Here is a 12,130-nt window from a genome sequence, read left to right on the forward strand (position 1 = left end):
CTCAGCAGGTGAGGGCTAGTGGTACTAGATAAGTTATAATGCATGAGTTAATAGAAAACAGGATTACAGATATCATATAAAAAATAATGCCTCGTGTAAGAATCGCCTATGATGTGTTAGTGTGTGTACATATGTGTGCTTTTCCCCATATCTTGGGTGTTTATGTCGTGTAAATTATTCTTACTATTCAAGTGAACCAATTTAGGATATTTTGGTTATCCCTGTGTTCTTTCTACAACAGAGTAAGTCGTTTTTCCAGACTTACAGCGTTGAGTTAAGCCCAGCCGGGAGCCCATTTTGCCACTTATTGCTGAGTAACTGGACACATGTCTTAACCTTTCTTTGTGTTTAACTTTTCTCATTTACAAAATGAGCATAGTAATGAGTACCTTATAGAATTGCTTATAAAGATTAAGTCTGTATGTTTGTAGTGCCTGGGATATAGTAAGAGCTCTCTAAGTATCAGCTGTCGTTTTTATTATCTTCCTTGGAGGTCCTCTTAATGACGGCAGAATTAGAGTGGCCTTACCTGCTTTCTCCTTCTCCCTCCCTCCCTCCCTCCCTGTCCCTTCCTTCCCCTCCACTCTCCTTTCCTTACATTCAATAAAGATTAATTTAGGCACTTTTATTCCAGCAACCAAAATAATGAAGGGGTACCTCTTGACTTTGAGGGACCAATATACTGAGAGGCGTGACATGCAGGCCTGATTCTGCCTTGTTGGGTTTAAATTCTGATTCAGCCACCTTGAGGTGTGTGATCTGTGGCAACTTAATGGCTTTGAGCTTTACCTCCTCAGTTGGAGATAATAGTAAAATATTCCCTGGACAGTCCTGAAAGTTATATCTTGAACACTGAGAATCCTTATACTAGAGAATCCAGTACTTAAGCATTTCTGTGAATATGTTAGTAATAATAATAATAATTGAGTGATTTTTAAGTTCCAAGTATACTTTGCATGTAATTATTAATTCTTGTAAATACCCTGTGAGGTAGTGACTGTTATTGTTTTCATTTTTCTAGATCAAGGCACAGAGAGGTTAAGTAGCTTACTTGTGGTCACACAGCTAGTTAGAGGTGGAGCTAGGTAGTCTGTTTGGCTCAAGAACTTGCATATGTAACAGTAAATAATACTCTACCGATGAGGAGGTGTGAAAGTAAAAGATTCTTTGAGAAGGAAACTCTGACCTGTGCTCTCAATCATCAGCTAAGTGACTGACTTCTACACATTATCCTCTTCCTCACCTATATGGTCCAATTTGTCCTTCTGCAACATCATGAGGAGCTATATATGTTCTGCATCTTTGATGCCCTTCATGAGCGACCGAAATTGAAATTTTACATCTGTGTTTTGCTGGGCATGTGCTGTCCCTTCCTCCTAAGGTTGTTAAGAGACTGTTTGCCGTGTGGGTAACTGGTCAATAAATGCTTCTTTTGTCTGAGATGGGAGTGTGTGTGTGTGTGTGTGTGTGTGTGTGTCTTGTAGTAGTTTTTAAAAATATTTGTGAGATCCAGAGGAAATTGAAGAATCCTCAATTATTAAAAGATACATATATGCGTATTCTTTTCTTGTTCATTAATTTCAGTTTGAAAAGGAATTTTAGGAGTCAAAAGACCTCTTCCCTTCATGGAAAGATAATAACATCTATGGCTTGAATTAATTTAAATAAGAAATCACATTTTGAAATATAATTTAGCATGTCCTATGGTAAACAGTAAAAGAGAACTGGTATAGGGCTTCCCTGGTGGCGCAGTGGTTGAGAGTACGCCTGCCGATGCAGGGGACACGGGTTTGTGCCCCGGTCCGAGAAGATCCCACATGCCACGGAGCGGCTGGGCCTGTGAGCCATGGCCGCTGAGCCTGCGCGTCCAGAGCCTGTGCTCTGCAACGGGAGAGGTCACAACAGTGAGAGGCCCGCGTACCACACACACACAAAAATAATAATAAAAAAAAAAAGAGAGAGAACTGGTATAGTGATGGTCCAGAGGCTTAAAAGATAGATAAATAAAATAAAAGGGCATTTTAACATGGCAGTTACATTCTGTTAGAATCCTACTCTCCAAATGTATTTAATGTACTTGAAATCCTGGTACTATACCATGCTTAGGGCAACAAGCAGGAAACCAAACTTGAGCGTTCCAGTAAAAGGAAGTATAGAGAAAATGATGATCCATTGCCATGTGTAGTTTCAGTTTCCCACCTTAATTTTACTGAGCTAGAAAGAGTGGTAACATTAAGGAAATCAGCTTATTAGAGTTATAAACCTAGAGTTTCTCTAAGAAGAATATAATAATTCATCAAACAAGACCATTGAAGCATCTGTGAAAACCCGGGCTTTTAGGTACATAGAATGATGATAATATCTTTTAAGTGTTGTTTTGAAAATCAGGTTAGAAATATGTAGAAATTACCTTTCTCATAGTTACTGAATCTGAAATGTTGAAGTAATGATACACATTTTCTTAAAAATATATATACTAGGAGAAGAACACATAAAACAGCAGATGTTGAGGTAAAAATCCCAGTTTTTTCATTGAGAAAAGTTATGAAAAAGTTTGAAGTATATTGTATCAGTTAGTTTTTGTTAGACTGTCCTATAGTAAAAAAAAACCCCACAAACTCAAAACTCTCAGTGCGATATGGTGAGTTTCAACCTGGCATTGTAGCAGCAGAGGGAAAAGATCGGGAACCCCGAGATGATGACTCTGAAGCATCTGCTTAGAAGTGGCCTATGTTACTTCCACTCACATTTCATTGCCTACGGAAGTCACATGGCCAACCTGAAAGTTAGTGAGGTGGGTATTTGTGACATGAAAACAATACAGTCTGCGGAAGCTGTATTCAGATTAGATATTAGCCGTCCTGACTGTGAAGTAACTGAAGTCTACATCTACCTTATATTTTAGAGTAAAGGCCACCACAGGATTACTGTACTAGCAGTTGCATGAATAGCTATCTTGAAATGCCCAGTACACACTAAAGTATTTGTGGATAAAAAGACATGATGTTTGCATATGGTTCAGGAAATATAGATGTGTGTAGATACATATGTTTATGTGTATATATGCATGTGTTTGGGGGAAGGGTGGAAGGGCATGCATGATTGCAAGTGTGAATGGAGCAAATGATTAACAATTGGTTGATCTTGGCAAAAACTGTGGAGTCGTTCTTTGTACCATTCTTGCAACCTTTCTGTGAGTGTGAAATTTAGTCATAATAAAAACTTACTCCCCACCCCCCCCCAAAAAAAACCCTATTCCAAAGAAAAACTACTACCTTTCTCCTTTATATCCACAATCCCTGGGCCCCCTCCCACCTACCTAGAAGAAGTTTTGGGGGGAAATAGGATGTATGTTTTATAGCCACGGATTTAGGAATGGATAAAAGAATGAAGGTGTGAAGAATATTTAAGGAGCTGGATTGAATTCAGGTCCCATCACTTTCAGTGACCTTAGCCAAAGTACTTAATCTTTCTGCACCTCAGTTTCTTCCCCTGTGGATAATAGTACCTGCCTTGTTAGGTTCTGCCTTGTAGGATTAACAAACATAAAGCACCTACAACAGTGCCTAGGACACAGGTCATATTCATTTCATGTCAGCTACTATCATGATAATTGTTATTGTTGTATTTACTGGGTCCTAGCTTCCCAGGTAGTGCCATGTTTCTTAAAAGTTAACACCTCTATCCTGAATAGATACCATTTCTTCCTAGCATATACATAATACTCTTTAATTCAAGTTTTTTTTCCCCCTTTAAGTGTGCCTAATTACCTCGTAGTGTGAATTAGTGTGATCAGACATATTTTATTTTCCTAACATCTAGCTTAAGTGAGAGGATGGGGACCGTTTTTAGAGAAAGGTTAATAAATTGGGTCAGTGAGCGCTTTGAGGACTCCTGCCCTCCAAACTGGTATGACGTGGTGGAGGTGGAAGATGGATATTTGGAACATGGAATGGGTTTTAGGGGGTTGAGGTCAGGTGGCGCGACTGGTGTACCAGGAAGTATGCGAAGTTTTCAAAGCCAGATACCGCCTTCTTTAAAATTTTCCCTAAGTCCTGACCTGGCACTTGAAAAGGTGACCCTTTTTCTTAGCTTCCAGAATGCCAGTTCATTTGCTGTGTTTCAGAAGTTTGGTGATAAAGAAAAGATCCATGTTCTACATTATTTATTCAGAAGCAACAGTAACTTTACTGTTTTTAAAAAATTGTGTCTTTTACTTAATTCTTATTGATCTGGGGGTTAACACAGTTTTCATTTGTTTGGTGGACATAACAAAGTGTTATGTCCCTGGTCACAAGTCTAAAGTATGTCCTTCTTTGTAGTGCGACTGTGCTCTGATCGGATCGGCCTCATCAAGGAGTGTATTTGCCAGTCCCCGATGTGCTACAAGCAATCTACCAAACTGCTGGGCCTGGCTGAGCTGCTGAGGGTAGCAGGTAAGTTTTGAATGCTAAACTGCAGAGTACGGATCTGTGTTATTCTCGACATCACCTAGGCAAACATTGGAATATGTGTTTATAGGTGTCAGAGGAGCTGCTTTGGGGCAAGGATTTGTCTTTTCTAGAAAGGTTGGCATGTTATAAAACTGTGTACCTATATTGAGCTGCTCTGACCTTCTGTTCTTTAAACGAGGGCAGGCTTATTTGGGGTGCCACGAAGTGGCTTCGAGGTCAGAAACAGAGGTCAGGGTTACCATTTATAACCAGAAAACTGAAAAGTAGGACCAGCCAGCCCTACCAGTTCACCTTCAGTGTTGAAATTTGGTGTGATATTTTTGATCCTGAATAATTTCTTAGAAAAATTTGTGCCTTTACTATTTGGTCAGGTTTTCACATGTGTTATTTCATTTTCTGTTAAATGGTGATGATGTATTCTTCCTATTTTCCTAGGGAAATTGAAGATCAAAGAAGTTAAGTATCTTGCTCAACAGGGTTAAATAGCCGGCCATGACTTTCAAGGAAAGTCCTTCTGACTCTACACTTCACGTTTTACACTATTCTGCTTACCAATCTTTTAATATTTTTCTTTTGTATTTTTGGCTTATCCAACGTGTATCCCACCTGATGGACATCGTCAAGTGGGTCCTCATCTTCTTAAACAGATTTTAAATGTGCAGCTTAAATTTTTCAAATGGATCCAGCACAATTTTGTGACAGTTACCTTCCCGTTTCAACGAAAAGAATAAACACGAACCCCCTGCTGACTTGAAACACTAGTTATCTGTACTACACATCTGTCTGTTTGCTAAGTGGTCTTCCTTTGGGATACCATCCATCTCCCAGCCCATGTGATCCCGGGAGACTTGCCAATCAAGATGCTTTGCCACAGTTGTTGGCCACAGTATTCTGTCCACCAGCCAGTTCAGGGATGACCGTGTGACGCAAACAGAACCAATCAAAATCTTTCCTGATGCTTGATATATAAACACAGGAAGACAGAGGCTCTTTCTTCCTTTCCAAATGAAAGTCATAAGGATACAACCTTGGGGATGCTGGCAGTCATTTATCTGATCAGTTTTCTGAAAATAAATCCATTTGAAAGAGAGAAAGAAAATACCCCAATGATATACTACATGCCTCTGGATCTAATCCTGCCTAAAGAGACTTCTAACCCCAGAATTGTTTTACTTGAATTGAGATAAATTCCATTTTTAGCTTAAAAAAAAGTAAAGGGGATTTTTGTTTATTTTGAGCTTTAAAATATATATATTTAGTATATTTAGTGGACACACTTATTAATGTTTAAAACTTTTTATGTATAGAACTCTTCTTCTTAAGGCCTATAGTTGTAGTAAATTTTCTTGTGTCAGTTGTCCTTTTCTACCCTATCCAAAAGCATAACACTAGCATCTTCACCTTAGGACTTGTAGCAGCCTTGGAAAGGTGCCGACACCATGACTGGGGCCAGGCATCCTTCGTGAGGCATCTCACATGGCTGTGGAGAAATCGGGTGTGGAGTCAGGAGACCGGTCCACTCCTGACCGTCCCGTTCATTTGCTAAATGACTCAAGCTTCTGTTTCTGCATCTGGAAAATAGGAATGACACCCCCCTTGCTTCACCTGCCAGAGTATAAGAGACCCACATGAGTTAATGCATATAAAAGCACTTTGTAAACTTTGAAGCACTCCGATCATCAGGGAGGAATTTCATAAGGATCCAGTTCATAGAAACTAATGAAGCAGTCAGGGATTTGGAATTTTCCACATACCTGCCTACTAGGATTAATTTCCATTTTTGTCTCTGTGACGTTGGCACAGAAACGGGAAGGTCGGTGATCTTGGCCAGCCTGCATTTATAATGGTGTGAACATTCTTCTTCAGTCCTGCAGAGCACATCTATGTGGACCACGTGGTGTTCAGACCTTTTCTTCGTTGCAGCTATTTTAGCTCTCGTATTTGGAACCATCTCAACTTGGCCACCTCTATTTCACAAACTTTAATGTGGAATCTGTATTATAACTTCAGTGCAGTATCATTAACAAATAAGACTAGTATCTACATTTCATTCAACATAGTGTTTGTATTGTGAGCCCCCTGAGTGCACATCATAGCTAATACGTACCTGGGACTGCCGTGTGCCAGTTCCCTTCTGGGCCCTTTTAACGTACCACCTCTTCTGCTGTGCACAGCAGCCTCTTATTAGCCACATTTTACAGGTGGGGAAATAGAGGCCTCAGAGAGCTAACGTAATATCACTTTGTCAGGTACGTTGGATACAGGGTTCTGTTACACACCTGCTACCTTCTGGGGATTTAGAATCTTAGAGGTCTGCGGAAGCAGTGAATTATGCCGCATCGTGGGGTGTGATGGTAGCACATGGCTTCTGTAAACAAATGTTATAGAACTTGAAGAAAGGCAATTCTAATATTTTGCTGGGGGTGGAGTGGTATTAAGAAAGGGATCACAGGCAGGTGACATGTATCTGAAGCTTATAGAATGTTATGGTTATTTATTGCTGCTTTACAAACCACCCCCAAACTTAGTAGCTTAAAATAACAACAGTCACGTCTTTTTATCTCTCCCAGTTCTGGTGGTTGACTGGGCAGTTCAGGGTCTTTTATGAAATTGCAGTCAGATACAGCAGCTAGGGATGGGCTCATTTCAAAGCCTGCTTTATTCACATGTCTGGCATCTGGGCTGAGAAGATTTTTTAAAAAGCTGGGGAATGGAGTAGCTAGGGCTTTCTCTTCTCTGTGTGGTTTCTCCTTATTGTCTTTCCTTATGGTGTTCTCAGACTACCCAGATTTCTTACGTGGCTGAGGGATCCCAGAGTCAGCATCCCAACAGAAACCAGCAAAACTTCATGTCATTTTTCTATAATTTAGCTTTGGAATTTGGGTAGCTTCATTTCCATTGTGTCTCATTCACAGAAGCAGTCACACAGGCCCTCCCAAGTTCAAGGGAAATAGTTAAGTTGACAGGGCCTGGGCCATCTGCTCCTGAGCTGGCTTCCATGGCTGTTAGAAAAGGCCTCCATTGCTCCCTGGCTGGTGGTGCGAGGCCTCAGCTCCTTGCCCCGTGGAGCTCTCCACAGGGCTTCCTGAGTGTCCTTTTAACATGGCAATTCCTGGGTTTCTCCTAGAGCAGCTGATCGAGAGAGCAGGGCAGATTCCGAAATGCTTTTTATGACGAATCTTGGAAGTCACACTGTCGTTTACAGCATGTTCTGTTTGTTAGAAGTAAATCACTAGTCAGCCCCCACTCAAGGGGAGAAGCATTAAGCTCCATCTTTAGAAGAGTATCAAAGAATTTGTGGACAAAGTTTAAATTATATTTCATATACTCAAGGCTTTGTCAGACCACCATTAGTATTTTCTTCAGACTAAACATCTGGATCATTTTCTTTAATAGATTTCTAGTCTGGCTATACTCCTGGCTGTTCTCCCTGAGAATTTTGTTTTGTTTGTAGGATTTTTCTAGACATCATTCTTTTCAAGCCTATTTTTGCTTATGTTTTCCCTTTTAACCACCTGCTCAGATTGCCTGATATACAAATTAACTTTATCACAATGAAACTATAAAATTTAAGTCCATTTTACTTTGTGCTTGTTTTTTTCCCCTTTTATTTGTCATTTATGAATTATAATTAGAACATTCAAAGGGTAAAATTTTTAAATAAATAGGAAAAATATTTAAATTCCCTATTGGGAGGAAAACTTTTCCTCTACCCACTTAGATTGGAATGGCTGGTCTGGGGGTGAATACATACATACATACATACATACATACATATATATGTATTATTAGGGTATAGTTGATTTACAATGTTGTGGTAGTTTCGCGTGTGCAGCAAAGTGATTGAGTTATACATATACATATGTTCATTCTTTTTCAGATTCTTTTCTCATATAGGTTGTCACAGAATATTGAGTAGAGTTCCTTGTGCTATACAGTAGGTCCTTGTTGGTTATCTATCTTATATATAGTAGTGTGTTTGTGTTTGTCCCAGGCTTCTGATTTATCCCTCCCGTACCGTGTTTCCCCTTTGGTAGCCATAAATTTGTTTTCGATATCTGTAAGTCTGTTTCTGTTTTGTAAATAAGTTCTTTTGTTTCCTTTTTTAAAAAATTAGATTCCACATATGAGTGATATCATATGATATTTGTTTTTCTGTGTCTGACTTTACTATGTATGGTAATCTCTAGGTCCATCCATGTTGCTGCAAATGGCGTTATTTCATTCTTCATTATGGCTGAGTAATATTCCATTGTATATGTGTACCACATCTTCTCTATCCATTCCTCTGTTGATGGACATTTAGGTTGCTTCCATGTCCTGGCTATTGTAAATAGTGCTGCAGTGAACAACGGGGTGCATGTATCCTTTCAGATTATGGTTTTCTCATGGTATATGCCCAGGAGTGGGATTGCTGGGTCACATGGTAGTTCTACTTTTAGTTTTTTAAGGAACCTCCATACTGTTTTCCATAGTGGTTGTACTAATTTACTTTCGGTCTGAGGCTGATATTAATCATTGATCACTTAGGAGACTGAGAGAGAATTCCATGATTAATAAATAGATTGGAAGGTCTAAGTGGCCATGATCTTTTCTCCTATAATCTTATAAAAATCAGCCTAGTCTCTGTTTTTTATTTTGGAATTAATTAGAAAGGTAGTGTTAAGGAGCTCCTCTGTCAGTTCATACTCTGCCCAAATCAGTAAAGCCATTTGCATGTGTTTACAGGTGAAGACCCAGAAGAAAGGCGTGGGCAGGTTCTAATCCTTCTAGTAGAGCAAGCACTTCGTTTCCATGACTACAAAGCTGCCAATGTGCATTGTCAGGAGCTGATGGCCACAGGTGAAATAGATACTAAACACTTTGCTCATGTCCTCTTTATGTGGTGAATAATGGAAGAGGTCTGTTTTGAAATCAGTTGGCCTAATCGGTAAGCCAACCACATTGTGTTCGTAAGCCTTGAGAAATGTTTTGTGAGTGCTGATAAGTATGTATTCCATGTGCTTGTATATTAATATACATACTTTAATGGGCTCAAGGGTTATATTTTATCTGAGATATGGTTGCTTTCCATTCCATATTAAAAACAGGCTCATAATTTTAATAACAATTTTAAAATATTTTAATGCCTTTTTATGTATTTGTCATATAAAAGAAAATTTAAAAATTTTTGAAGCTTTGAAGTATCTATAATTTGTGACTAAATTGTCAGTATTTCTATTCTTTAATTTTTTTAAGAGATAGCATAATGCTTTTCAAATTATATTTGAAAATTTTCCATATTGAAATTCCATATTGAAATTATAACTCAAGTCTCTGGAGGATAAGCAGGTTATATTGTGGAATAATTTCTCTGTTAAAGAATACATTCCCCAGAGAGGTAGGAAGTGATGTTGTCTTATTACAGGCTCCGTGCTAAATGATCAGCTTTTTGTAGCTGTGTCTGACTGTGTGAAAACTCAAGCACATCCGTTTACCCATTGTCTGTGCATTCCTAGTGAGTGGTTATAAATGCAGTGCTTAACTTCATGGTAACTCCTGGAGCTGTGCACTGATGATATGTATACTTTCTGTATGTATACTGTTAAAGGAAAAAAATATTCTGACACATTGTTACAAATGGTAAGGAAGACTTTATTCATGAATTTTGCAGTGGGGGAGAGAGAACAGGCTCAACTCCAAATACAGAAAAGGCAGCTGGGAATTTACCACTGAGGAGCAGGTTGAGGGGTCAACAATGGGTGAAAAATGACAGCGAAGAGACATCAAGAGTAGGGGGATTGGTACTAAACCGACTTAACAGGATTCTTGCTGATGGCAGGCCGGGGTGATCAGATACCAAGGCTGAGAGATTCTCTCTGGACTAACTTGGCAGGATTCTTGATAAAACTGGGTTATACAGGTTCAGCAAGGACTGGGCCAAGGTATAGGCCTTCTTGAGAAGAGGACTCAGAGAAGCCTGAATAAAGTTTTGTCAAGAAGAGAATCTGGCATTGCATCTATGAAAATGTTGAAAACTCTGGGAAAAAGCTCAACGCTTTATAACCTCAGCATTAGAAAACTGGTTTCATGAAAGGGCTGTGTTCTGTAATATTAACCTAGTGATTTTGCAACATTAAGTTCAGAATAATTGTGGTATTCTGGATGATCATTGTTGTCTTAATTTATTACCACTTACTTGGAGAGCTTTGTAATAATTTTATTCCTATAAGGATGGTACCTGTAATTTTGACTAATTTTGACTCTGTATGTTTAGAAAAAAGGCCTGCTTTCTAACTGGAATGCCTTCAAACAAGAATAAAAGTACATTTTAAGAATTCACAGTAGAAGCTTGCATAGGATAAAACTCTGCTGGTTTCAGGGGCTGACTGTATTTTTGGCACTGTCCTTGGATCTCTGTCTTTATAAAGTGAATGATTCTGTGTAGCTCTCTATAATAATTTCTCTTTAGGCTTTGCAGTGTATAAATACAGCTTTTAAATACAGGTTGTTTTTTAAATAAAGATTGTTCAGTTCTTCTAACAACCCAATGAAGGAGGAATTGTTACTATTATTGTTTGTTAGTGGTGAAGGATGTGTGATACTTGGAACTTTCTCAAGCTCACACAAGTGCTTGGGCCATACCCTCAAGTCTTTCTGAATTCAGATACCCAGTCTTTTACTCAACATCAAAGCTCAGTAGATTATTTGTAGCCTTGTCAGGGAATCTAAAATTTAACATAGTTTATCAGAAGAATTTGTCTGGAGCAGCACTGAACTTTCTAGACAATGAACTCACCTAATCTTTCTTTTCTAGTTTCAGATCCTTATGTGCTTCTGCTTATATAATAATATGCATCACTAATGACTGACTTTGCTTTGGTAACATAAGACCTAAGCAGAAAGCCATTTCTCATGTTAGATTAAAGATTTTTTCTTCTAGTGAAAATCAGTTTGTTTTTTCTTGCCCTTTTTCCAGGTTATTCTAAAAGTTGGGATGTTTGTAGCCAGTTAGGACAATCAGAAGGTTACCAGGACTTGGCCACTCGTCAAGAGCTCGTGGCTTTTGCTTTGACACATTGCCCTCCTAGCAGCATTGAAGTTCTTTTGGCTGCCAGCAGCTCTCTGAAGACAGAAGTAAGTGTTCCCAATAAAGTAAGTGCTCCTGAACTGTATGAAGTATATTTTGTTGAGTCTGTGGATTTGGGATTTGTGCTCTTTCTTTTTCAGCAATATGAAAATTTTAATTTATGGAGAAAAATAGTCTGTCACTTATATGAAAAGGGATTCGAAGATGTTAGGATATAAATTAGTGTTGTTGGCTTTATTCCAGTAGAGAAGAAAGGGTACAGGTATGAGAAAAAAAGTATATTAGGAAATAAATTATTGAATATAATGGGGAAAGTTAGTGCTGTCAAGAATAAAATATGTAAGAAGTGGTCCTATACAATATACTTGAAACCATATGAATTAAAACCAGTGATGGCACCATCCCCTTAGAAGTCCTTTGGAAATGGCAGGATATGGGCTTTGGCTAGAGAGAAGCTGAATTTCCTAAAATTCACAGGCTAAATCTGTGTCAGGGAGGATGGTGCTCTGGTTTGGAAATACGGTACTGTTAAATATGTGAAGAGGGCTTCCCTGGTGGCGCAGTGGTTGAGAGTCCGCCTGCCGATGCAGGGGACACGGGTTTGGGC

The 12,130-nt window shown here is 38.9% G+C and overlaps 1 protein-coding gene across 1 annotated transcript in view; it reads left to right on the plus strand.

The window, feature by feature from the left end:
- The window catches only part of NBAS (NBAS subunit of NRZ tethering complex), a 360,677-nt gene that overhangs the window by 181,270 nt on the left and 167,277 nt on the right, over window positions 1–12,130 (plus strand). The window contains exons 32-34 of the mRNA XM_007471211.1: window positions 4,323–4,436; window positions 9,183–9,296; window positions 11,413–11,570. Of these exons, the coding sequence (XP_007471273.1) occupies window positions 4,323–4,436; window positions 9,183–9,296; window positions 11,413–11,570 (386 nt within the window). The remainder of the gene's footprint in view (window positions 1–4,322; window positions 4,437–9,182; window positions 9,297–11,412; window positions 11,571–12,130) is intronic.

The sequence above is a fragment of the Lipotes vexillifer genome, unplaced genomic scaffold, assembly GCF_000442215.2.
Source record: "Lipotes vexillifer unplaced genomic scaffold, Lipotes_vexillifer_v1.1 scaffold604, whole genome shotgun sequence".
Classification (NCBI taxonomy): domain Eukaryota; kingdom Metazoa; phylum Chordata; class Mammalia; order Artiodactyla; family Lipotidae; genus Lipotes; species Lipotes vexillifer.